The 27,165-nt window shown below is 36.4% G+C and overlaps 1 protein-coding gene across 5 annotated transcripts in view; it reads right to left on the bottom strand.

The window, feature by feature from the left end:
• Positions 1-4,839: 4,839 nt before the first annotated feature.
• SULF1 (sulfatase 1) overlaps positions 4,840-27,165 on the bottom strand; it is a 106,897-nt gene continuing 84,571 nt past the window's right edge. For 4 of the 5 annotated variants that reach the window (XM_035319450.1, XM_035319451.1, XM_035319452.1 and 1 more), the window contains 9 exons: positions 23,609-23,825; positions 20,664-20,910; positions 18,801-18,897; positions 18,617-18,711; positions 17,839-17,904; positions 17,187-17,359; positions 13,979-14,121; positions 13,735-13,858; positions 4,840-7,460 (listed from right to left, as the gene is read on the bottom strand). In XM_035319450.1, coding sequence (XP_035175341.1) covers positions 6,640-7,460; positions 13,735-13,858; positions 13,979-14,121; positions 17,187-17,359; positions 17,839-17,904; positions 18,617-18,711; positions 18,801-18,897; positions 20,664-20,910; positions 23,609-23,825 — 1,983 coding nt within the window. In that variant the 3' untranslated portion in view covers positions 4,840-6,639. Of the gene's footprint in view, positions 7,461-12,811; positions 12,846-13,734; positions 13,859-13,978; positions 14,122-17,186; positions 17,360-17,838; positions 17,905-18,616; positions 18,712-18,800; positions 18,898-20,663; positions 20,911-23,608; positions 23,826-27,165 lie in introns of all 5 variants that reach the window. The other variant, XM_035319454.1, reaches the window with a different exon arrangement.

Below are 27,165 nucleotides of genomic sequence, written 5' to 3'. Positions count from 1 at the left end.
CACAGCTGAAGCCATCCAGCTGTGTCTGCTTTCCAGGGGCTTTAAAACACCTGGAAACAGATTTACCTCAACTGCAATGTGAATTGGCATACCTTTGAAGAGAGTGTTTGCCAGTTGTAGATTAAATCTGTATCAACATATTTCAGGTTTTTCATGTCGGACTTGATTTTAGAGAGATTTTTATCCTTTAGATTGTTTAGAAAGTGGACAGTTGACATCACAATGGTAGATTAATTCTTTGGTATGGAATTATTTTTTTTTTCTTTTTTTTGTTTCGTATATAACATTTTATTTTTACATATAACAATTGGAAAAGGTAAACATTGTCACAGAGTAGAAATGGGAGCCTTCACTGTGGAGAAGAGATATGGCCAAAATTCATGTGATTCTTCTTCCTTACTTTGGTACTGAATACGTTAATGCACTAATACATGCTATTACATGGCCAAAGCTTTGAAATCGTAGCTGATCCTCAGAAAGAAAATTTTCCCTATCCTTTCCCAGAGTATGCTACATAAGGCAAGGAGGACAGCTAACAATATCCATATCCAATATCTGTAACCACATGTAGTTAATAACTGTAATTTTTAGCATAAATCCATGAGCCCCAAATCCTTCAGATATACTATTTTCTTTTGACTTAATCCAGCCTTTTAAACACAAATCTATCTCTGCAAGTTCAAAGTAGCTCCAAACTTTTCTTGGTTTCAATAAAATAGATGCTTATTTATTTAGGTTCCGTTCTACTCTTCTAATGATTACTTTATCCATTGTGTATACTGTATTTTCTTATTTTTTCTGTCTCAAATTAGCTGTCACAATGTTATCCTGTAACAACATTTTTTTTCATGATATAGAATAGGTGAAAAGCTGTGGAATTCATGAAGGGCTACAAAAAGCATCCAAAACATTGGTCAGCTCAAGGAAAAGTGAGCTTGATAATCTTTGGGCTAAACAACACTGTGGTGCTAATAGGTACTGAAGTATTTTATGATGTATTCACTATGACTTAAATGACATATACAAGACATGTCAATTGTGCAACTGCATGTGTTTTTATTCTTAAAGTCTGGAACTGCTCCAGCAAAGACAGTGTTTATAGTTCCTAGTGGTCCAATTCTTCCCTAGCTCTTCTGTGGGAAAGTCACTGTAGGAGGCAGTATAGGTTTTGACTCAGCACTAATGGCTAATGTACAAGTTATACAGACCACAGAAATCTCATGTAGGATGTATTCATCCTTCTGTAGAATGTTACTTTATTTAGTGGCTTTGTGTATGCAGAGACTGAAAATAAATGATATGGGAATGAAAGGAAATTCTGGAACCTCTTAACCAGGCAATGTTAGTAAGAGTTTGAATTAAATTGAGAATTCAGATCTGAAATGTTAATGTTCTTCCATGAAATATCAGAAAGAGAGGAGTGGAATAAAAACAAGTTCTAGCTGCAGCAATGGAAAAATGGCCAAATCTGGCCAATTTTTAAGGGAGCTTGGATTTAAAACAGTTTTATGGTTATTGTATCTATGAGGCAATATTTTGCCTTTCCATTTTGAATTCTGAAAGATAATTATTTTGTGTTATTGTGTCTGGACTGCTCATTCATAGGAGGCATTTGTGTTCTAAATAGCACTAAGAGGTACACCTCAGACTGGTAGGTCAGAAATGTTACCTCTTTTAACAAAGGTACTTTTGAAAACATAAAGGGAAATGTCAAAGCAAAGAGTTGTACAAAATAATCCTGAACTGTTTCTGTACAAACAAGAAAAACAACAAAAAAAGATTGTGGAGTCACTGTGATCCATGATTCAGTGAAGGTTTTCCTCCTAACAGACCTGCTCGTTTCTCCACTTGAGCAAATGGGAGTTTTGCCCTCAGCTGCAGTGCATACCTCTACCAAATGATTTAAGCAGAACAGCAACAAAATAATCTGGGTAGCATGTTAGGAGCATGGAGTGGGCACACTGCCTGTCAGTGGTTTTTTTTTGTTGTTTGTTTTTTTAAAAAACAAAACAACTAATTATTAAGCAAATGTGTAAAGTATTAAGGAAATTTGTAGAGTATGTCTGACTGTATGAGTGTGTGGGTGCTGTGCTGTGGTAAAAAGAGACTAATTGGTTATGCTTTTTTTCTTTTTTTTTTTTCTTTTTTTTTTTTTTTTCTCCATACTCTAGGCTCCTGTATGGGGGGATTTTTAATTGATATTTATTTCTCAGCAAAGTTTAGAATAATTTTAAAGCTGTGTAACACATTGTTTCATGAAATCTATTGTCAGCATCTGTTGTAAACATGTGTTTACAAAACAAACTCTTGAATACTTGATATTTGGGAATAAAAAAAATAGCATATCAAGTGTGTTTTATTTCTGACAAAAAAGAAAAAAAAAAGAAACGAAAGAGGTACCCGGGTCAGTATGCGATCAGTCTGGATAAGGTGGTGAAGCATTTACTTTTTTAGCACTTAGTCAGATAAAACCAAATCTTTCCACTGAATTCCATGACCACTGAGTCACAGTGAAATACTAATTGTGCAGAAATAAACTGCAAAATTTAACCATTTCCTCTAGCACTAAATTTGATTTATAATTTGATTTATATGGGTTACATGATAAGAAATACAAGTTTATTTGAACTAGATATCAACAGAGTTGGAAAAACACATAGGGTACAAGCCTATGTGCATCTACACTGCTCAATAGAGGCCCAGGTCATGAACCCAGGGACAAGACTCCTGATGTCTGCACTGTGTAGTACTTATTTCACTCCATGGCTCTTGGATCACACCAACAGGCTACCTACATGTGGTTTGTGGGGTAGGGCTGTGTCACAGACAGATCCCAAATGTCCGAAGTGGCTGAGACAGGGTTGGTCTCCTCGTTCCTCCCAACACTGTGCAACAGGGACCCACATGTCCTCATGCAACACCTCAGGCCTGTAGCACACACCACAGTACCACACCATAAAAGCTCTAGTGGATGCAACACACCCTTGTAGTGCTGTGTACATTTAAAAATTAAAACAAATGGAAAATGTATTTTGGGTTCCCTGACCCAAGATCAGCAGAGGCAAATGGAGCCCCAGGGCTAAGTGCTTCATAATGTGGCTGTGGCCCACCTGGTCTAGCAGTGCGTATGTGAGCAAGGCCATACTATTCGTTTTTGGAGCAAGGTCTTTCACTTTCTGAGCTCAATTTTATTTGAAAGCATAGATATATCCATAAATGAAAATTCTGTCCCAGGGCAGCCTTGTTTTCAAGATCCAAAGAACAGTTTTAGTTGAATGTATTTTTCTAGACATGCTTTGTTGCTCAGCCTTTACGCCAAAAGTATTTCAACCTATATTGCATTTTTCATGGCTGGGTAAGCTGTGACTTCTTTCCTATGAAACAACAACACTGACCAAAGGAAACTTTGCTACCACGTGGCAGCTGAATTTGCATTGATTCAGAACACAGCTTGGCTTTGTGAAGCATCAAAGTGCACTTGGTTTATGACCTGTCAGAAACTGCAGTGGTGTGCACAGTACCGCAGGTTCGAGCCCTCAGCCAGCTTCAGCCAAGCGATAAGCTGCTGTTTCACAGACTGGAGGACAAACCTGTGGGGCCCAGGTCTTGTCTGACTTCCAAACTCATGGTAAGAATTCTCCATTTTCATCTTACAGTACATTTAACCACATTAAAGAGCATTTTGCAGAATGAACGTCTCCAGTGTCCAACAGTAGAACTATTAAATCAAGGAATGGGCTGTGGATAAAGCTATCGATAGATTTCTGTCACATAGAGAGTATTGTTGCTAGTTTAAAACTGAATAAATGAGTTACCTTGGCAGGAGGGGTTGAAAAGAACTGCAGGCAGTGCAAGGGCCAGAGGAGAGGAACAGTTGTGCGGCTCTGCGCTGACATCTGCTGCCTGAGTGGGTGTAAAATTACCCCAGGCAGCTTCAAGGTAGCGAAGGCTGTGATTGCATCCCTTCAGATGGGACATAAGTTTCTGAAATGACTCTGCAGCTTGTACCCCTCTTATTGCATTTTGATTCTGGCTGCAGAGTGCTGTCAGAGCACTCAGACAGGATTGCTGTTTGCAAAAAGGAGGAAGTTTTATTATAGGATAATACCTAGTAGGCAACAATCACCTGTGGGTGTTCAGCCATTGAGAAAAATCCTGAGCAAATCCTGATACGTTTGTTTCTTATTTTATTTTTTTCCTGTACACTGCAACAAGAGCTGTTAAAAAAGGCTCCCACGTACACTATCTGATTGTTTGGAGGGCAAGTCACTGTCCAGGGAGAAGGAAGGCAGACCACTTTCACACTGAGGAGGATGCAAATTCCTATCTTCCACTTTCTGAGTACTTTAAGCTGTCACTAAAATAGGAAAGAACAAGAATGGTAAAAGTAAGGGTAAAAGACCGCACCATTCCTTCTTTATCTCTGCCCAAGCATTAAGGGAGAAGCAAACACCTTGCTAGATTCTTTCAAAGAAATCTACTTTCTGAGAATGGAAGGCACATGCTTGATGCTCGGTAATTCCCTGCACAAAGGTATGAGTGAGATACCTTCAAAACTTTTCTTTTTTCTTCTATTTTTTTTTGTTTGTTTGTTTTTATGGACTCTTGTGCAAGGAGACACTCCTTCTGAATACCCGTGGTCCATTTTCACTAAGCCCTACATGTCCAGTCTGCTGCACTTTGTTCTTGTAGGGAGAGCTCTGCAGGGAGGAATCAGGCTATGGCACCATGTAATATTGCTTTACTCCTAAGACCTGCCAGCTGTGCAGCCAGGTGCCTCGACTTCAAGGAAGAGAGGATCAGGTGAATTGGGATTAAAAATAAATAAATCACAGCATGTCTTAAACAAAAAATATATATTATTCACAATCTCCAGGAATAATTTATAACTAACAGCATGTAGTGTGTTACTTCATTACCCATTGCTTTGAAAGTGGATGGATTCTTAAAACTGAAACTGTAAACATATTTTTTAAATAAGTCTTAATTACTAGGAAAGCTGGATCATCTGGACTTCTCTGAAGCAGGTAATGTAAAACACTTTTTATTTCAAGAAATATTGCTTCTAGACTTCCCGAAGCCAGAATTGTTCTATAAAAGTATCACAGAAATATACAAGATTTAAAAACACAGTCTGTATCCTAGTAACTGGAAACCTATGTACAAATAGCATCATTCATGACCATAAATACGTTTGTTCTATCAATCAGCCCATAACACATACATCAGATAAAGAGCTAGTTAATTTTAACATATGTACAGAGTCCATCAAAAAGACTGCTCCTTAAAATTAATAAAATCCTACTAAAAGAATCTCCTTTGTAAAAAGTTTCAACTTAAAATACAATGTGGTGAATGTAAGTTTAAACTGCAGTGCTTGCAATAACCAAAAAATATTTGCTACACTAGGAAACATAACAGATAGGAAACACTCCCATGAATTCGACACTATGGAATTAACCTGTTTGAGGTAATTCTCCTTTTTTGTTGTTGTTGTGCTAATTATTCAGAAATTTATTGAGAAGATATTAAGTTTCTAGTAGTACAGATTTTCAAAGTAATTTTTGAATTATACTTTATAAACTTTAATGTATGGTAAAGTTCAAAAAAAATATAACAATACAACAACAAATATATAAGCTACAACTTTTTAGCTCATTTGCCTTTTGTATCTGGAATAATGTATATCTCACATGATTTTATCATTCCCTTTTATGCCTTCGTGAAACAAAACAAAATAAGAATTTAAGTATCAAAATGAAAATAACGATTTCAAGATCAAAATGAAAAGAATGACTTCAAGATATTGATCAGGCCAGTAAAAATCAGATGTGCTGACAAAAGCATGTATGTATTGATGTAAACCTTTCTACCAGTATCAGGAAAAAAAAAAAGAAAAGTCAAAAAAAATCATGGATTTTTAATACTGACATAATCAATATATAGGGAAACAATCCAATTTAAACAAATCCTCCTACAGTTAAGAATTATTAGCCATACCTTTCTGAGAGTAAATTTAATAAAAATGAAGTAAGAAAAACATGCAATATTTTTGCTAAATTAAGATTCATTCTGTTTCCACAATCCATGCTGATTACCTTTTTCCTGTCAATCTATTTATTGGTTTCACAATTACATTAGACAATGAGCAAACTAAGAACAGGTAAGTTATTAGATTCATAAATGGTATGGCATACAGCTTTTAAAAGTGCAACATTATTTTACTCAAAAGTGTGACATTATGAATTTCCAGTGGTTAAAATAATTTATCAAAAATACATTATGCAGACAGATTGGGTGAAATGAAACATTCATTCATGGTGGGATCATTTGGAAATAGAGAAAACTTGAACATCCTCTTCAAAGAAATATTAGCTTACAGAGAATGTGCTACTGGCTTAGAAAGTTAACACTGTTTCTTTTCATTAAAATGCTGGAAAACTATTTTTCCAGTGTGGAGATTCACTGTGAAGGTATGTGCATGTGAATGAAGTAAATACACATAGACAAATACTGAACTGATCTCAATTTAGCTGCAAAATGTATCTACAATGAACATGGAATGTCAGTTGTCATGATTACCTTTATTAGTTTGCTAATAATAAAAAGGAGAATTTATTTAATGGTCTGCCACTTGATCTAATCCAAGGAGAGTGGAGATGAGGCACTGCCTTCTACCTTTCGAATTTGTGAAGTTTCCCCTGTAAGACTCTGTTTCTTTTTTTTCAAGGAAGTTCCTCTTTCCTGGGTACCGATAGGTGAATCCCTAATGGATACATTTACAGCCTGATGAACAAGGGGTTCATTGGACCTCACAGGAAGATATATTTGGTCTCCAAATACATCTTCCATAGCGTCACTGTCCTGATGAGTGTCTTTCTGAGGAATGCTGATGCGTTGTAGCATGAAGCTATGTCGGGACTCCAACTCTATCAAACCGTTCCCACTGAAATCCATATTAAAACGGTCTGATTCTTTATCCTCTCTCAGTTTTTCAGCTTGATGATTATTTCTCCAGTGTGCATCATTCAAACTACTTTTCTCAGGAATATCATTGTTTAATTCAAGTTTCCTCTCCTGACTTAAATTCACGGTGCTCAAAGCTAGGGCTGCAAAGTTTGTTGGCACAATAAGCTGCAACTGCTCGTCAGTCAGGCCACTCGATTCTTCAGCAGAAGTCATTTCTGCCAAGGCTGATGTAGATGATTCGTCCCCATCCTCATTGCTTTGAGCAGTGTTAGCCTTGTCTGTTTTATTTTGCTGGTAGTAACTGTTCAGCAGTGCAAACATTCTATCTACATCCTTCAAGTAATTAGTCCAGTCAGCCAGACTAAGTCTATAGTTGTATCTGTATTCATATACACTTTCATTCACACTGTACAAGTCTTCCAGTCCTTGCCAGTTGATGTTGTCAGTGAAATTGGCCAGGTTAGCCTTCCCATCCGTCCCATAACTGTCCTCTGTTAAAAGAAAGAATAAAGCCTAATGGTGAACACCAGCGTAAAAGTGTAGGCAAAGCTGCCACATGCTTTTCTACTTCCATTTGCTTGAAAGCACCACTACACATAGCATAGTCAGGTCAAAACATAAGATGCTCCACATCTTCAGTCATCTCATTAATGATAGTGGCCTCAGGTGTGTTCACAGGTCCTGCTAAATACACACTGGTAAAACCCCTGTCTTCTGCTGTATACTTGGACTGAGTAAAATAGAGTAGAATCTGGCCTAATGGGACTTCGTGATGGCATTTAAAGGCAAATCTTCCCTCTGATATTTCAAAGCAGAAAACTTTTTTCAGTACACAAATAATCCATTTGCCTTTCCTAAACACTCCACCAAAGGATGCAGTGAATAAAAAGTGGTTAAGTGTAAGAGCTGGGCCTGAATCTGAAAGGCATTGCTGACCAGAACTTCAACAAGCCCATATGAATTTGGTGTAGAAATAGCTTGAGACATAAGGTCTGCAAAACAACTAGCCACATTTTATTTAATACAAGATAGCCAAAGGTAGTTTTTATATTTACTCTGTAAACGTTCATTTTAATTTACATGTAGCATGTAGAAGAAACAAAAACTGTAAAAACTTGAGGTGAATTATAGGACTGTACTATTCTGTAAAATATTATTAAAATATACATAGAGTATCTTCTATTTTTTTTTTTCCACAAAAATAAAAAGCTTTCAGAGAAAGTATCTAACAGATTTGTCAGATAATATGTCTGAAGAAAAAGCACAGACTGGAGTTCGTAAGTAGCAATCGTAGTACATTTTATACTTGTCATAGCTGGAAAAAAAAAAAAAGTTGTGAAGGATACCCATTTTGAAAAGATTTTTAAAAGTCACTGCAGTAACTGTAGTGACACAGATTATCAAATGTACTGTGAAGCCTATTTTATACTGATAAGTAACACCGAACACCACTATTTCATTAAATTCACTGCACAGACTGTCTTTCGTCCAAAGATTTTACCCACAAAGTGGCCTACAAGGAAAAACTAATCAGATAATGCAAAAGCCATTCAGGGGAAGTGGCAGATCTGTCCTTACAAAAAAGTCTTGTAAGCAATATTTAGTAATTAATTCACTGTGATGACATTCTTCTGAAAAATGTACAGGCTGGTAAGGTTAATTACCTAATTACCTTGGAAGTTCAAATAGCTATAGTCCAACAGTGCAAACTGAGTACAGACACTTATCTATATTAGACTCTTCATCCCTATAGTGAATTGTTGACATCTCTATTAATTATTTGCATTTTAACTTGCCCTTTCTCATTCAAGTAAAACGGAAGATACAATGTGTATCTATTATATCTTATAGTCTTTGCTTCTTTACTATTCTGGTATTTCTTAGTAGAAAGAATTTCTCTGATATTTAGTCCACCATATGGAAACTCAGGAAAATACTGTCACAGTTAGAAAAAAATGAGTTTTTTTTTTATGATGGGGAGCCTCATTCTGCTCCCACCAAAGTGAAATCACTTTCCTTTCCTGTAAACTCCTGAATCTTTGCTCTTAATTGACATTTCTTCACCTAACACAACAGCTGCAAATACTTTACAACATAAAATGTATATATTTTAGTATTTTAAAGTTTTTCGCACAGAATTATGGTTCTGTTTCCCAGCCTAGAGTGGCTTGGCAATCACTTGGTTAACTCCCTATCACAGGAAGCAACGCAAATTTTTTGGATTTGGTAGAACAGTTATGACAGAGTGCCTTGCTTTCATCGTTTCCTGAATTAGACAAGAGAAATGAAATCACAGCATGGCCATGAGCAACATCTTAAGAAGTTAAATTATAAATAATTCATTTCCTGAAACAAACAAGCAAACAAAAAAATGAAGTACTGAAGAGATTTCAAGAAATAAGTTTTACTGTTCTGGTTCTTAGAGGTATAAAGGGCCCTACGAAACATCACAGGAAGGGATATAGTTTTGGGGAACTTCAAAATTAATCAAATTCAAAAGGAATTTCAAATTCATCCAAAAAATCAGAAAAGTCATCAAACCCTCAAAGAGATTAACTACACTAAAAATGCTAAATTATTTAAATTTTGCTTTGTTATTATTTGTATTGGCAGCTTTGTATATTGTTTTTTTATGCCAAATCAGAGCTTGCATAAGAAAATAAACTTCCATAGGAAGAGTCAATGGCCAAAGTGCTTTGGTGTATGATGGCAGAAACTGAAACAGGAGTGCTGCCATTTATCAGTAACAATTCTGGGGATGGACCAGGTCAGTGTGGGGCAAAGCAGAGGTCGGGATGGTGGCTTTGGGCCCAGAAGAGCCTCTGCTGCCTGTCCAAGGGTGGAGGAGCAGGGTTCCTCATCAAACCCCAGTAGTGGGGCAACAGGGCTGTGCGGCAGAGAATTCAGATCAGCAAAGAGGTTGTTGTATTTCTATAACATAGCTCAAAGGCTGAGCCAGAGATAAATGCTCCATCATACTGGATATATTTTATCCCCCTCTAAATGTTGCACTGTTTCTGCAGTCTCAGTTTCACTGCTCATGAGTGAGGATTTTCACAGCTGGGAAGGCACTGGAAATTGTTCCATCATCTTCATGTTAAGCAGAAAAATAAAAATAAAAACAAAACAAAACAAAAAACTTGTTTAAACACATGGAACAAAGGTAACTTGTATTCCTACATGCTAAACAAATAGGAAAGCTGTCTTAAGGTCATAGAGCTGACTGTATGTTGTTTGACAGAGCAAGCCAACTCACAGTTTAATTCCACAACTTAATAGTAAGAGTGAAGTTTCCCACTGAAATGAAAGTATACAGGGGGAAAGGGAGAAGAAAGAAAACGTTTTCTCCTGTAAGAAATCTCATTACAAACAGGCATGAAGCAGGAAAATACAGATGAGTTGCATTTGAGTAACAGCACGTCAGTGGTTTTCCTCTATGGATATTTGGGAATCTCTCAGCTATATCTCAGACCCAAAAGAGACAAAAAATGTTACTAACTGTTTATAATAAAACATCTTCAGTTTTTTTTTTTTTTTTTTTTTTTTTTTTTTTTTTTTTTTTAAGTTAAGCATTATCTGAACTTCATTGTCCAATACTATTGTGCCTCAGAGTCCCATGATGCTATCTGTGGCTGTGTTATCCCCAAACTAACACAGCATGTGGATGTATCTCCACTGAGACTAAAGGTAAGTAGGTACAGTCACTTCCTTAGTGGCTTTGAAAAAACATGGACAAGCAGGAAAGAGGAGGCTGTGATTTCCACATCCTGTTATCAGCACATCTATGGGTTCACGGTCTGTATGTCAAAGGACACAAGTGACAAAAATTCGTCCCTGCTAAAGTTTCTCCCTATGTATTAAGCAAACAGCCCTATACTGGCTGTTCTCATTCAGGCCCACTGTCCCAATATTGCACGTGCAACGCCTGCAGTGCTGTAGTAACTTAGGACATTTTAAACTGGAAGCAGATCTGATTCGAGAAATTATGCAACCTGAAGGAAGGGGTTCAAATGACTTGGCAGCATAGGGTTTTTCCTTTCTTATTCCACTGGTTTCTCTGCAGGTAACATAAAAATAGTCCTCTAACAGATCCTTTTAATAGGTTCCTGAGAAATGCTTTTTGTTCATCTAGAAAAAAAAAAAAGTTTTAGAAAAAAATATCTACCAGGAAAGGGGTTGAACCATATCTTGAACCCAGACACCTGTGTACACTGAGAAGCCAGGTGTCTGGAATGGAGCAGCACTGAGCAATGTCACTTGTGTTATACTATACATGCCATTTATCTCAGCAGCATAACCTTAATTGACTTGGTATCAGAAGTCTAAATGTTTTCATTACTGCACTATTCAACAAGATATAACTTAACGTTTATTTCTGTGTGTTCTACTATTTCATTAAATCCTACAATTCAAAAATGCCATTTCTCTTAGCTCTGTAGTTAAAATTAGGAATGTTTACAAGGATGTCTTCTAATGAAAGACTTCAAAGCATAATTACAGGGATTACTTTCTATCATTGTAGTAACTAGTTCCCACCAGGCTGTTAAAAGCAATGCAAACAACTGAGATATAACCAAATAAAAACTTATCATTTTCCCACATCCCAAAAATATACAAGTGGGAAAACATGAAATTAGCTGCATGGAAAAAATAGCTGCTTAAATTGGAGAACTACAAAACACTGAAATCCATTCTCTTAATTGTTCCCTGGCTGCTGGGAGCTAATGACAGGATTCTTCTCAAAAGACCGTGTGGAAAAAAAAAAAAAAAAAAAAAAAAAAAGTTTTCTGTAGACTTGTATGCTCTTGGGCCCAATTTACATCTCAGGCAAGCAATGTATATCAGGAGCTACTCCACCAAAGCACATGGAGATGAAAATGTATAAAACTGATATACAGTGACAAGGTGTCAAGTCTAAATGTGACATTTAACAGACTTCTAAATTGTTTTTCGCCATATTTCAATATTGCTTACTGAACAGCAAGTACTGTTAGGAATGAGGATTTTTCAGCCTCATCAGGCTTTTGCTTTATGTTTGACTGGTTCCTCCACCAGGAGGAGTAGCTGGAATAAACAGCTACATATGATAAATATACTTGTAAACAGCAATCTTTCTTGCATACCTTGGGTTTGAGAATTAGGGACAAAATATCTCACCCATTGCCCTTCCTCAGTTCAAATACTGCAACCTTTTAAAAAGATTTAGTTTCACATGTCAGATCTGGTCTGAAAGCATAGGTCCCTCTGCCCAAAGGCGCCTTATCTTTCTGCCTTACTTCCAGTGAAATTCTGGCTTCTGCACACATGCTGCTCAAACTGAGCACTGTTTTTGCTTAAAGCAGCGTCTGCCAACAATTTCTAAAGTCAGCAAGAAGATTTGACTTTACTTTTGAAGGTTTGACTAGGCTCTTTGAGTACATACATCTCAGAAAGCCTTTTAAGCACTTTTGTTTTTCATTTAAAAAGCATATGTACAGACATCCTCAATAAAAACAGAAAAAAAATGAAACAAAACACAACAAAAACAACAAACCAACCAAAAGTGCAGCAACAGGAAAACAACCGAAAGACATTATTCTACTTTCCCTGTGTGAACATCTAAGAAATACAGGCATGGAACATGAGTTGTATGAATTCTTGCTGTGACAATAAGCTAAGTTAAATGCAGAATGGTAGGTCTGAAAAACAAAGGCTAAGTTCACTGTAAAGTAGTTAGAAAAGGCATGCATCAAAAGCTATGGTTGTGTGCAACATGGCAGGATACAGACATTAGTTGAAATGGACTGGAATCATGCAATTATTTGGAAAGAAGCTGCTGAGGAGAATAAAAAAGTGTGGATACCTGTGTGGATCATAGCTTCCTCCATCTTTATTTCCTGATATAGGAAAATACAAGAGTAACTTTTGTTAGTGTTTAGAACTTGTAAAACCATTCACAATGTAGCTTTCCATGCACAGCATCTAATTCCTAAAAAGAAATGTACTGTGTTAAATAAAGACAGAGTTGCAGTCCAATAAAGATTTCCTGGAAGTTTTATATAAAAGAACTGAAAAACCATAGTTTTTCAAAAAACAATAAAACCCCCAAATGATTAATAAAGAGAAACGCTTGTAGCTGAAGAAAGAGATACAGAGAAGCAACAATATAAAATACATAGTAAGGAATATTCCTGTAAAAAAAACAACAACACAATTTCAATCAACTAAATTTAAGTGCAAAGAATTCCAGACTTATGAAGTATAAATGCCACCTATTTTTGTATTCAGAGACTCTTGTAAAGAAATACTGCTTTCCTTATAAACAGAGAGGGCTACATATGATTAGAAATTTGCAATGTTAAGTCCCAGTTTGGTGTAGAGCCTAAGGTTGGTCATACAGGCAGAGAGCAATCGGAATAAATACAGGATTTAATATCTCATCTGCTACTGGGAGGCAGAACCTAACCAAATAAATCCTGCAACAGAGAAAAGGGTTATGGCTACGAGTAAGAGGATCTGCATATGCTTGTTATTGCTTCATGCAAATAATATGATAAACTTTCTGCAGAATTTCTGTCAAATGTTGTTGTTTGTCATCAATTTCTGTCTATAATAACCTGTGCAAACTTGCAAGGAAGCTTTCTTGCAGCTGTGCAGGATGGTGTACTTGGATGATTCCAATTTACTCAGAGCAACAATTAAGAGACTGATACTTCATGGATACCATTGAGGAGATGAAAATAACCAAATAAAATGGAAATAAACACTCTTCTACTTTACTTGTACCTGTTTCAAGTCCCTTAGGCCTTGGATTGCACTGCTTGTAACCTTGACAACTTCGCAGTTCCATTAGCTGTACGTGCAATTGATTCAAAACGCCTCTTTCCACTGTATGAACAGTATTTGTCAGCTGAGAAAAAGAGAAATGGGGGAGAAAATACTTATTATCAGAAATAATAATAAAAATAATGATAATCAACCAATAGAGGAATTTAGTGTGCAATATTTTGTAAAAGGGAAAGGGGTTTACCTGATAGGGATCGGTGTTCATATCAAAATATTCCAAGAAGCCAGTTGCAAACTCACAGAAGAGAAAATTGTGGGTGTCATTAACTGTTCGCAAACACCAGTAAGTGTTGTTATTTGAGCTTGTGCATGCACAGAAAGAGCCCACTGTAAGTAAAAAAAAAAAAAAAAAAAAAAAAAAAAGTTACTAGCTTAGCTGAAAATAATATGCTTTCTTCTACTAGCAAACTGTATAGATTATTTACTTAAATTCTAGATCGATTAAAAAAATCTTATATTCAAATAACATTAGATTCTCATCTAAAACAGGACAAACTTTTTAAACATGCAAATTTCTCAAACATATACCTAAAGAAAGTAGAATACAGCAATTATTAATAGGACATAATTCTGTTCTCATTTATATATGGTTTATTTTATTTTTCAACCTGGGGAAACCTAGAGGAGGATTCTACTCCAGACTGAAGACACCGAGAGCCAGGTGTCACATGTGACATTAATGTCTCTAAGCCATCATTAGAGAAAATGAAGATCTCACACTTGGTAGAGTATGGACAGCTATTCAGCTAACCAAACACAGACGTGAGGTTGGACTCTGTGATCTTGTAGGTCTCTTCCAACCTAAACTATTCTGTGATTCTGTGATATGTACTTTAGGGTAAAATCACATATGGACCAAGATGTGCTTTAATTTTCAGATATGATAAGTAGATGAGCCTCTTTTCATTTATTTTCAATAAACTGTAGTTTAACCAACTGAATAGTAGGAGACAATAGGTAGTGTCAACACAAATATTGGATGATTTAGTTTTAGTACAACGTGTTTAATGAATTATCTAAACTTCTTCCCAAAAACATAATACTTTTAAAGCTGTTTATAATCTCATTCTGCCTGTGGAAAAGGCTCAGAAAATTATCCCTTTTGAGTTTTAAACAAACTGATAACAACACTTTGTTTGAGAAGCATATCTTTTTAATTTCAATAATAAAATATTAATAGTGCCTTAGATTTTTATTTAATTAGTTCTGCAGCTTTCTGTAATAGTGCTAATGTGTTTAACACACTTTATAAAACTAGTAATGGTATTGGCCCTTTTCATCCATGTTATTGGAATCAATACCTTGGCTTCTCTATCAGTTACGAACTGCATCAAAGGGACATTTTTTATTTACCCCATGACTCTTACTGGAGCATTTCCAGAATGCACAGAAATATGAAAACACTTTTCTTAACTGTTTGCTACTCCACAATTAAAAAGCAATACACCAATCTAATTGTTGCCTTTAAAACAAAAATCATGCACATAACTGCTGTAAGAAAATTTTAACACATAAAAATCTTATTAGGAAAAGTTCTAGTGCAAACAGAACAGACTATCTGTAACAACATCTTTCTTGAAATGAGTATTTGCTCCTAGCAAATTTTCTGTTCAGAGTCAAATTATTGTATCTTAATCATCATTTGATCTTCAAGTTTTTGAAAGTAAAGTTTTCAATCACTTTTCCTCCTCTGCCACCAAAAATGAGAAAAATGTTTTTTTGTTGATGCTGAATGCCTGGAAATGTTGAAGCATGTCCCAGTAGGATTGTTATCTATATATACCCTGAAGTTTAAAGGAACTTAGGATTGTTATCTATATATACCCTGAAGTTTAAAGGAACTTAAGATATTTTCTTTCTATTAGATTTTATTCTTACAAAGTAGGTGAGCATTCTGCAGTTTTGACTTTAAATTTTTTTTTAGAATATCAAAAATGGGAATAATGTGGAGAATTCATAAGGGATAGTGTTTGTATTTTCTTCAAAATAAGTTGTTTATGATAGGCTTATGATATCAAAATGGTAAAATTAAGGCAGACCTTTTATGTACTGAAGTTTGTGACACAATGCTGCCACACTTAAAGGTCAAGTCACAAGAAAGAGTTTGTGACAAAATCTTTGGTCATAAATCCGTTGTCTAAAACCACAACATAGCAAAGGAGGAAAAGGGAAAAGGTTATAATTCAGATATACATATTATCTCTTGAATACCAGATTATATGATTCTATTTTGCTCCCCTCCCCTCAAAAAATCTGATTGAGCATTTTTCTTCAGAAAAAAATAGTTTTGTAGAAACTTTTAAGACTGTAGTAAAAGGGTCAAAGTTCCACTAAACTTCTCAGCAATATTATGCACATGGTCTTTAAGCTGTAAACTCAGTAGAATTAATCAGAGTATCTGCAGAATTAATTTTGTATGGTGAACATGCAGAATTACTATTTCAGGGATTTGTTACTTCTGCTCGCTTTTATGAGATCCAGAGTAGATCTGCAGCCTGGACAAAATATCAGAATTTCAATGCATTTAACATAGTTACAGTGGTTTATGCTTGATGAGTATCTGTCCCTTTCATCTGTCCTGAATGAGTATTTCTTGAAAAATTTAAATTCCCAAAGAGCCAGCAGTTTTGTAGTTAACATTAAATATGTGTAAATAATTTAACATAATGGAAATGAAGTAAGGACTTTTGCTTAATATTGTGAGAGAAAACTAATTTTTCCTGTAACCTGGGCTTAGAATTTTTCAGATAATAGTATACAATGGATAACAGTGATTGAAGTCCTGAAGATAACATTATTATTTATTAATACCTTAAATCTAAAAGACAAGATCAATACTATCACCTCAGGACATAGTAACCAAAAAAATGTGTGTGAGGTACAGGAAATGTCTAATTCTATCACACTAATTCTATCTCATGCTGTCACAGCTACTTAATTCTGCTAATCTATCTATTGGTTAGATTAATTTCATTATATAGGCATATACAAATTTACTTGGATACAGATGGGGAAAGGGTTTTCCTTCCTTTTCCTTTCCCTCTTGCAAGGCTGAAGACTCACAGCTCCCAGCAAAAATATTCGGTCATCTTGATCACCAAGAGATGACACGAACCTCAGTGGCTGGTTATGAATGTCTACTTTTTAACAGGCCAACTCTCCTTTTTGCTTCTGCTGTGTTTCACATAGAGTCTCTTGTAAGAATTTCATATAAATATGCAACACAAAAATGACAAGCATACCTAAGCATACCCTTAAGACTCGAGAATAGCAGCCGCAGCACTGCTAAGTGCCATTTTTCAAAATAATGACTTGACTGACTGCATAAACTGTGAACTCTTACACAGCAGAGGACAACCTAGTTCACCTCTGCACATGCAAGCAAGACTTACAGTTCCAGAAAGGTGCTGTTTGCCAGTGATTGTTGTCGTGGGTAAAACACGTCAGTCCGGGAAGGCTGCACTCATCTCCTTTCTTCTGGCGCTTTTTCCCCTTCCTCTCCTTCTTCCTTCTGCGATTCTCTTTGAACAGCTGTAGTTTGCCATCTACCTCCTGTGCTGCTTCTCTGTTCAGAGAAAAAGTTGGGCAAGTCTGACAGAGAACAGTTTCTATTTGGTTAACAAGAGCATTAGCAATTTTTACATCTATATGTTTTTTTTTAAAGATTGATAATGAGAATGTGCCCTTTTGGATGCTGACTCTTTCAGCTCAGCTTCCAACCCCAGCAGTTACAACAAGGTGCTCTCCTCAGCAAATATGAGAAGTGATGCGCTTTTGCATTTAGGTTTAACAGGGTCTTTTTAATGATTGCTTATCAATCATCTTCTGAAATTATTAATTTCTTCCATTTCTATCAATACGGCTTTTCAATATTATTCATGAGCTTTCATATGTATGTTCAAAACTACTGAAGGCTTGTTGTGAGAGCTTGCTACATATGACCTTTTCCCCATCTCTCCCCTTTTGCTCTCCAAAAATATCATATGTATTTCTCCAGTCACCAAAAAGCTAGCTGAGAGCGTGAGAAGATGACAGCAAACTTACTTGAAGGGATGAAGATGGCTCTTGATTTTCTCTTGGGCCTTTACCCCTTTCTCTTTGTTGTAGTAGCTACATGAAAAATTATTAAGAATTATCAAGTCATGAAACAATTCATTTTCAACATAAAAGCAAAACAGAAACATACCATCTTTGACATTTTCTTAAAGAACTACATAGAATGACTCATGATTTTAATTTCATTTAAAGAAGTTATATATATGAGTGATTATGCTAGACTGTGGTAAAACTACAGCTGTGTTCAATATGTTAGTAGAATACAAACATATTTAATCTTAAAATTTGTACATGCATCTTCAAAGAGTAGTTTCTACTCTTGAAGGGGATCCAACTAAAATTTGGATTGTGGGGTAGTTTCATTTTCAGCTATTTTGAATTAAGATATATACCCTCACACTTGAATGTCTTTCCAGAAACAGGCTAACTTTGATTTCTTCTCAAGTCAATAGAGAAATAAGTTCTACTCAGGAGAGATACAGAGCACAGACATTTACACGCCTATTATGAGTCAGCTTCTTTCCTTCCCTGTTATGGAAATGACACCTGAATAGGCTAACCTTAGTCATGAGTTTCTAGAACAGTTTTAAATATCAATAGTGCTTAAGTTCTTTGTTTTCCATCAAAAAAACAACAACAACAAAAAAACAAACCAAACCCAACCAAAACAACAACAACAACAACAACAAACAACAAACCAAACTTCAGAAGTATCTAAACCTTATCATTCAGTGTAGCTTCTAATTCTGAATGTTGTCTATTTTACCTCTGTTTACTACAGTCACATTCATCTGGTTTTCTTCTTTTTAGGTGTCCTCTAACTTCCCTCAAATTCTTAATTTTGTCTTGGAGAGCTTCAATCTGCAGAGAATATTGCCTAGTCAGAATTATTATTTGAATGGGTATGTAGCAGTGCAAAGGCGTCACTCAGGTTTCAAAACATCTCTTACCTCCTTGTCAATGTACGCCTTGTGGTCCTTCCAAGCTCTGGCAGATTGGTACAGCTCCCTCTCACAGTGAATAGTGTCATTTGGAAGAATAAAACATCTGTAGATATAAATTGAACAAATAAGAAACGGGAGGTCAGTGGTTTCCCAATTGCCTATCCATTTTTTCTCTTTCTTCCAACATTCCTAAGAATTTATTTGTTATAATCTAAGAAATAAATAAACCCTGTACCATCTTCTCATGCTGACAATAATAATAATTGCTTCAATCTGTTTTCTCACCAAAATAAAAAAAAAAGTTCCTTATCCATGACAGATGCTCTCTGCCTGCTAAGCAAAAATGCAATGACAATGTCATGTTGGAGATTTTTAATCCGATCAGAAATGAGATTGCAACTGAACTAAAAATCTGTTCAGAATTCAAAGCCTCTTGTTAACTAAATGTGCTCATTCAGCCACCAACTGCTGAGAAATATATTTTTCTTGCCACATGAATGCAAATCATCTTATGAGTATGCAAAATAGTTAAAAACAGAACACAATGGAGTAATGATCAATATAACTATTAAAGATCAATAAAGATTAAAAGTTAGAGCAAAAAGTTCGAATAAGTAATTAAAAAAAGAGAACACTCATGTAATAAAGTAGTGAAGTGAGAAAAATATTCATACTAGTGTTTGAAAAAACAGTGCTATCAAGAAAAAAGAATAACTGAAATCCAAGGAGGTAGAATGAGATTAAGAATCCAGCAGACTATAGGCTGGAGTTTCAAAGTCTCCATGCTGACAAACAGAACATCCATAAATATAGAAATATTCCAGTTTAATAGATACAGCCTTTTTGGGGCCCTGTTCCATCAGAACCCTTTTTAAAATTTTTGAGAAGAAAAGCAGAAAGATTTAGATGCTTCTCTCTTCCCACCTTCTCCTATTATGTTTTTTTCCTCACTCACAAGCTGGAATTCTGAGAACATTACTTAGTAAAAGTCAAAACTCGCTATGGAGAAATAATCATTTTTCCAGAAAGCCACTTAAGGCTTTATTAATGCCGTGCTTGCAAATCATTATGCAAAGAAGGAGTAATTTTTCTTTGTTCAAAATTAACATTTATGTTATCTTTGATGTTTCTGAAAAGAGAGAGAGAAATACTATTTATATTTTAAACATGATAGGAAGGTTAATAGAATATTTTTGCTGCCTGTGTCTGCCTGACTTCAGATCAGTCATACTAGCTTTTTAAAATGAAAAATACTTTGAAATCTTTGCCTTTTCATTCAGATGTAGGGTAGAGTTAAAAATTGAAATACAGGTGTGTTTCAGGATGGAAAATGATTGCAGGTCTCTTTAGGGATAAACATATCTAATGTATCTTATCTAATGTTAGTTTCTACACACAACTAGGTATTAAGAAAGACGGTATAGCTGATCTAATCTGTCCTTACTTGGAGTGGAATTACAGTCATCTAAAATTTAGGCCTCTGTGCTAAGATGGTAGCCCAGACTTTATAATGAACAGCAAGAGAGTCACAATCACCCCTTCATGGGGTGATTAATCCATCATGACATACATGTTTTGAAACAGAGAAAGAATCCCCCTCTAGAGATGCCTACTCCCCCTCAGAGATAAATCTGTAACTGGATGACTCCCTCTTAAACACACATATTAAAGTTACACGATTCCACCTACTAACAAGTACAACTCAGGCATATCTAAAATTATCTGCAATCATAATTTTAAGTTATTTTCTATGGGAACTATATTTTAATATTTTATAAAAAAAATGAAAGAGAGATCACAATTAGAAAATGAAAAAGACTTTATCTTAAGGAAAAAACAAACAAACAAAAACAGAAAAAGCAACTGTACTTGTGTGTGACTCTGACAGAACTGGGTTGACCTATAGCATCAGTGCCATCAGCAACCATTGTGTCACCAGGAGCACCATTGGTTTCCTCTGCATCTTGCTCATTTTCAGCATTGTGACGTTTGGTGATACTTTTGGTCTTTAGCACCTGCAGTTCTTCCTCTTCCAGATTTATGTCATATATTTCACCTTCAAATTCCACAGACAAGGATCGTGTTTGGCGAGTGTGAACAAATCGTGGTTTGTATTCTGAAGAAGAAAGAAACATTCATGGTTGCATACACATATCTACAAGTCATGCCACGAACACCCAGCACATTCCAAAATGCAAGAAGGCTGTTCAATAAAACAGCTTATTTTTCCTGTGGCTTTGCAGAAACTTATTTAATTATTTTTTTTTGATAATTCAGGGCCTGCACTTTCATTAGTAGCATGAAATTCTGAATGCTTCAAGTTTTGCATTTCATGCTAGGCTGACTTTACGCCATAGTTAATATGTATCTCCAAATAAAATCAGTATTTCAGAAATAGTCATCTAGAATGAGACACTCAGAAAAACAAACAACAACAACAACAAAACAGAAACCATGGGATTATCTATATATGTATAGATACTCCTACACACACATAAATCATCTGTATCTATATGTACAAGTCATAGATATTCTGCATTGTAGGATCAGAGTGAATTTACAGGGTTACAGAACCACAGAATGGTTGAGGTTGGAAGAGATCTCTGGAGATCATCTGGTTCAACCCCCTGCTTATGCAGGGCCACCTAGAGCTGGTTGCCCAGGACCACGCTTAAAGCTCTTTTAGTTACAGTTTTTGAACTCTGCAAGTGCAGCAGCATATGAGTCAGATTAATCATGACAATTAACTCTTTCGAGTATTTTTATTGCCATGTTCAGGAATAATTGTGTTTGGGCTCAGCCTGGACCTTCACTTTTTACCTTGTCCCAAATCAAACTGATAAAACCCATAGGCAGTACCACACCAAAGTATATTCTGTCCAGACACAAACACAAAGAGCTCTTGATATACATAATTCAGCTTGTAAAAACTTGTTTCCATTTGTTGCGTCTATGCTGAGCATATTTTTGTCACCTAATGGTTAGTAATAATTTGTGCAGCAGAATAAAACGGGAACTCTAAGAAAGTACTGCTTTTGGCATATAGGATCAATTCTAGTGCAAGTTTTCTGCTAGTGCCTTTGAGAGACTCATACTGAGCTTTTACTGAAAGAATCTATTGAAAGTGCAGATAGTGAGCCTCATTCAGCTCTTCATTCAAACCACCCTGTCCTTCTAAACTATTTCAGTGGTTGCCTGCTGTGAGGTGAAAAAAGGCTTCCTAGTCATGCAGTGAAGACATTTATCTTCCTAAAGAGAAAAACAAAAAACAAACAAACAAACAAACAAACAAAACCCACCATAGTTTCAAGGATTCTTTCTGATTTACAACCATATTAATTCTCAACAAAATAATGAAGAAAGATTCATAGGATCAGATGGGACAAAATCTGGTGTTGTAATAGTATCTGATGACACTACTTATTGATCAAGTGACTGAAAGATTTTAGAGAAGCATCTTATCCAAATGCCATCTAAAAACTGAGGCCTGAACTAGCCTTAACAAAATTAACAATGCCTCATCATCACCTCTGTTCTCAGATGAGCACTAAGCAGGCAGAAGAGAAGCAGAGGAGAAGTGGAGTGAAAATGTTGTAAAGGAGAAAAGCATAACAACATGACCTTTTCTGATGGCCCTTCAAATGCTCTTAATACTTGTCTGTCCCTTTCCCATTTCTTCACTTTATCTCTCCAAGTCACTGCCCCCAGTTGCAGTCCCTACTTAGCCCTTGCTGTCACCCTGGCAACCCTTCTCTTTCCAAGGTACATGGCAGGTATCTCCTCTTGAAATGATCACTTGGGGGCACGTTGCACAGTTTGAGTATCAACCCAGCAGGCTGTGACATGGAGAAATTTCAGCAGAGGTCTGCCTGTGTACACTGTGAAGTTCCTTAGATCATATTAAACAAATGGAAGAAATTATGTCACGGCAGCATTTAGTCTGAACAATGAGAGAACTTAAGACAGACAATATTGCGGTTGAATGTACAAAGAATACCAGGGATTCTTCGCATGCAGAGTGGGGGAGGCTTTAAATCAGGAAATATTTTGAATTATACTGCCATTATTTTCTTATTTCATAGACATCTGTGCAACATCTTCTAACTTTTCTAACTCGTGTCTCTGCAATCTTCCTGTTTTGGAGGCCCACCTATTTCAAGCTATTCATTACCGGGCAGATTGATGAAAATACCAGTTCCATTTAAAATAGCAGCTTCTTTTGCTGTATAAGTCCTTAGCAGATACAAGCCCAAGGGCTGCTGTCTCGAAGCCTGCTTGTGCATTCGCTTTAGCCCACGCTCCACTAGAGGACACTGCAATCTAATCTGTTTCCTTGCAGCGATCCCGGTACAGGCTTGCCTGAAAACTGCAGCTGGGCAGAGATTAATTTCGCCAGCAGTCACGGCACTTCAATGCCTCACGTAAAAGATATCTTTGGGATAGCATCAGACAGCATTTGGATTCAGTGATTACCGATGCAAGAAAACACTTGCTTTGGCTGCCTTAGCAAATAAGGGCACTGGCTCAGCCGCAGATGCCACCGGGTTTCCGTGTGCCATCAGTGCGATAGGTGGCACCAGCGCATCGCTGCCCAGCACAGCCAGCCCAAGGAGTATTCCCTGCTGTGGTGTAAGGGACAACTTTAGTTATTATCATTGTTATTACAGAAGCAATTATTCAGAACCTGCCTGCCAATTACATATGTATCAATTGTACACCGGGGTGAAAACAAGCATATGCTGGTAAACCAGAACCCTGTGAGCCTTTTCCCCCTGTCCTTTGCCTCAGCATAGGAGAGATCTGATAACACTTACTTTGCGCATTGGGGTTTCTCAGGAACTGTCTTTGATTTTTTCTTTGGGTCCTGCTGTTTCGGTAATCAGCGTCTCCACAGTTGCAGTCTTTGTCTTTACCACTGTATCCCCGGGAGTGGATGCTGCGGGTCCTCTTCCTGATGGCAAGTATGTCACTAGATACCTTACACTTGTGAATTCGAAGCTTGCCAGAGGCATCCTCTGTGCACTGCCACTTCTGCAAGAAAGAGAGAGACGTGAACGTGATTTCCCAGCAGCCTTTCAAACCCCTGCTACTTTCAGGTGGATTGTAAAATACGACAAGCAAATTTATTTAAAAACAAGGCAGTCCCTTAAAGAACAAATTGAGATGGGTAACATTTTAATGGACTAAATTCACTCATTCTTCTCAACATATCTCCCATACTAGGAAAATATAAGCTTGAATGAAATCACTGCAAATCTGCATAAAAAAATATAATATACAACCCAGCCAAAAATATGTATAAATCATGAATATCTAGACTAAACACATCCCTGAAAGGAGCAAGTAAAAGCTCTTAATTTACTGAGCCACAGAGCACAGCTGTCAGGGCTGTTTTCACCAACTTTTTTTTTTTTTTTTTTTTTTTTTTTTTTTTTCCCCTTTGAAAAAACAAACTTTGCTTCTTTGTTCTGCAACTTGGAATCTCTAACATGATTATGATTCTGGGGAAAATAAAAAATCTCCACTGGTCCAATTGTGGGGTTCCTTGGAAAAGAGTAGGACAAACTGTAGAAGTGATTTAAACAAAAATACATAAAACTCTCACAACATGTAATTTATTTCCCCACCAGAGGCCAGAGGTAGGAACTGCACCCTAACACGTCCCTGCAAACCATGCCACGCAGACCCAAAAACATCACTGACTCTTCATATTTTCTGTGAGAAGGGAGAAGCCTGAAAGCATAATACCTGCACCCCCCTCACTCCACCCAGCAGGTGGAAACACTTCCAGAAAAGAGCAAAGGCAAAAACCTCAGGGACAGCAAACAAATAAATTAACTTGGATAAAATCCTTTGGACCCCTAAGTCTTGAGATTTGTATGAAGTCTGGGAGAAAAAGATGCAGTCTGGAAGGAGTACCTGTACAATATTGTGCATGTGCTGAATATCAGAGCAAGTGAGGGAGAATGAGAGGAAACAGAACTTTTTTCCAGCTTGTCTGCACAATATCTGTCTGACTTGATTATCAACATGACTGAATCCAGATGGAAGAATCCAGGTGGATTTTTCCAGTGGATCCCACTGTCTTCACATTTCAAAACAGAAAGCAACTGAGACTTTAATTTCCTTTCTGCACTGAACTGTCTTTAAAAAAGCTTTTTTTTTTTTCTTTTTCTTTTTTTCTTTTTTTTTCTTTTCCTTTTTCCCTGAGGATAGGTGCTGACAGATCAGCCCTCCTTTGCCCATGCCCAAAGCTTGCCCTATATGGCTGTGGAGTTATAGCTGGCTCACATAACACGCCACACATGCTAAGAAGCCTGTGATTTTAAGTCAGTTTAGCCCAAATAACAATAGGGAGAACTAGAAATAGCTAAGTTTATTTATAGTTCTAATGCAACCATTACCCAGTAAGCTTCCTTCACTTATGCATCCTAAGCCACAATGACCAGACTTCATATGAAACAATTAAGTTTGGCTGAATAGTGTGGAGAACACAATTCAATAATGCGATTGATAACAGGAACCTTTTAGTTACAGTTTCAGCTGTTTGCCTATATGGTGTCCTTTTTTGGGTTCTCATGAATAAGTAGCCAAGCTCTCTATTGCCTCATTAATAATAGCAAGACAGCTAGATGCTGGTCCTAATGCAGTCTCCAACTTGATTTTTGAAATGAACACTAGTATCAGAGCAGACACATTTCAGTAAGTCTCTTCCATTAGCTAATGACTGCTCTGGACTGTTTTGGCGGCGCTGTCAAGCTGACTGAAGAATGAAGAAAGAAAACTAAGCCTCAGGTAGATTTGCTGACCTGATAACCTGAAGAGTGAGTTGATGTGGTTGCACACAAGAGAAAACAACTCCTGCCTTATACACAATAGTCACTTTAAAGAACACGGAGGAGGAGAGGGAAAATATATAATCTAGCACATACTTAACACTACTCCCATCCCCAAAACCTAACTGCTTCAGGCTTTCTGTGGTGCTTTTTATGGCAGCATCATCTCTCTATGAAATGCTGAAATATTGGCTCTGACCCACAGCCCCATGACAGCACACTCTGGCCTAATGTGGGCTGAGCTAAACGACGGATCACAGACTCAGGGGGCTTGCTGGTGGTTTGGCGTGACTTTGATCCCCGAACACTAAAACATGTTTAAAAGGACATGGGCCTGCACGCCTTTGACTACTGTCTGAGAAATTATACTCATGCCCAGGCTTTCAGTGCAAACCTACACCTATATGTGACAAGGTGACTTTCTACAAGGAAAGGTGTCTGAGAGCCATAACACTTTGCAAGACTGTATTCTGTATTAGCATGTGCACTCTTCATATCATGATAAGACAAGCTTGTTACAGGATAAGAAGTGACTGCTACATTATAGTTCCCTGTGTGTTTTAGGTATGAGCTACGTTTATAAACATATGGTACTAGTTTTTAATGAGTCACAAAAGCTCCATTTTAAAGTAAAATAAATATTTTATTTGTCTAACATTAAATATAGCAGGAATGGCTTCAATAGCCATTTAGAAAAAAATATAACATTATTATGACTAACACTGAAACAAGACTCTCTGTGTTTCATAAGAGCCAATGACAGTTCTCTATCTAAATCAGGAATTAAATGTGATTCAGTTCATTATTTCTAACTTAAAAAAATGTCATTATGAAGATGCTTCAGATTTCTGAGACAGAATTTTTAGACTTATTTTCCAGAAACCCTGCCCATACCAGTACAATCATGAACTGAGCATGCATTATGCAGTAAGACATAATGGTCCTTCTGCTCATCTTTAGATCTATAAAATGCATTAATGCACATAAAAGAAGATTACGACTGATTTGCTGCCCCTTTCCAGACCCCATTTTCTACCTTCCTTCCCATTATGAATACCAAACTATTCTTTGAAATCCAGTAATATTAGGTTTGGTTTCTGAGTCTCCATTTATCCATAAATAATAATTATAAAAAACCCTAAAACATTGCCACATACATAAACTAATTATGTCTCCATTAACTTTTAATTTATATACATTTTCTTATTTTCCCCATGTTTAGTTTCCTTCTCACGTTGATGTTTCACAAGACAACTAAGCTGTTGTTGCCCTAGGAGTAAGGGATGGTCCCTGCTTCTGGCTGCATGATGACTTAGTTTCTATCAGTAAGAGAAAAAAAGGGCTAAAAAAGCAAAGCAAAGCAAAGCAAAGCAAAAAGAAAAAGAAAAAGAAAAAGAAAAAGAAAAGAAAAGAAAAGAAAAGAAAAGAAAAGAAAAGAAAAGAAAAGAAAAGAAAAGAAAAGAAAAGAAAAGAAAAGAAAAGAAAAGAAAAGAAAAGAAAAGAAAAGAAAAGAAAAGAAAAGAAAAGAAAAGAAA

This window comes from Oxyura jamaicensis, chromosome 2, assembly GCF_011077185.1.
Source record: "Oxyura jamaicensis isolate SHBP4307 breed ruddy duck chromosome 2, BPBGC_Ojam_1.0, whole genome shotgun sequence".
Lineage (NCBI taxonomy): Eukaryota > Metazoa > Chordata > Aves > Anseriformes > Anatidae > Oxyura > Oxyura jamaicensis.
This window is presented reverse-complemented; position numbering and strand designations above follow the sequence as displayed.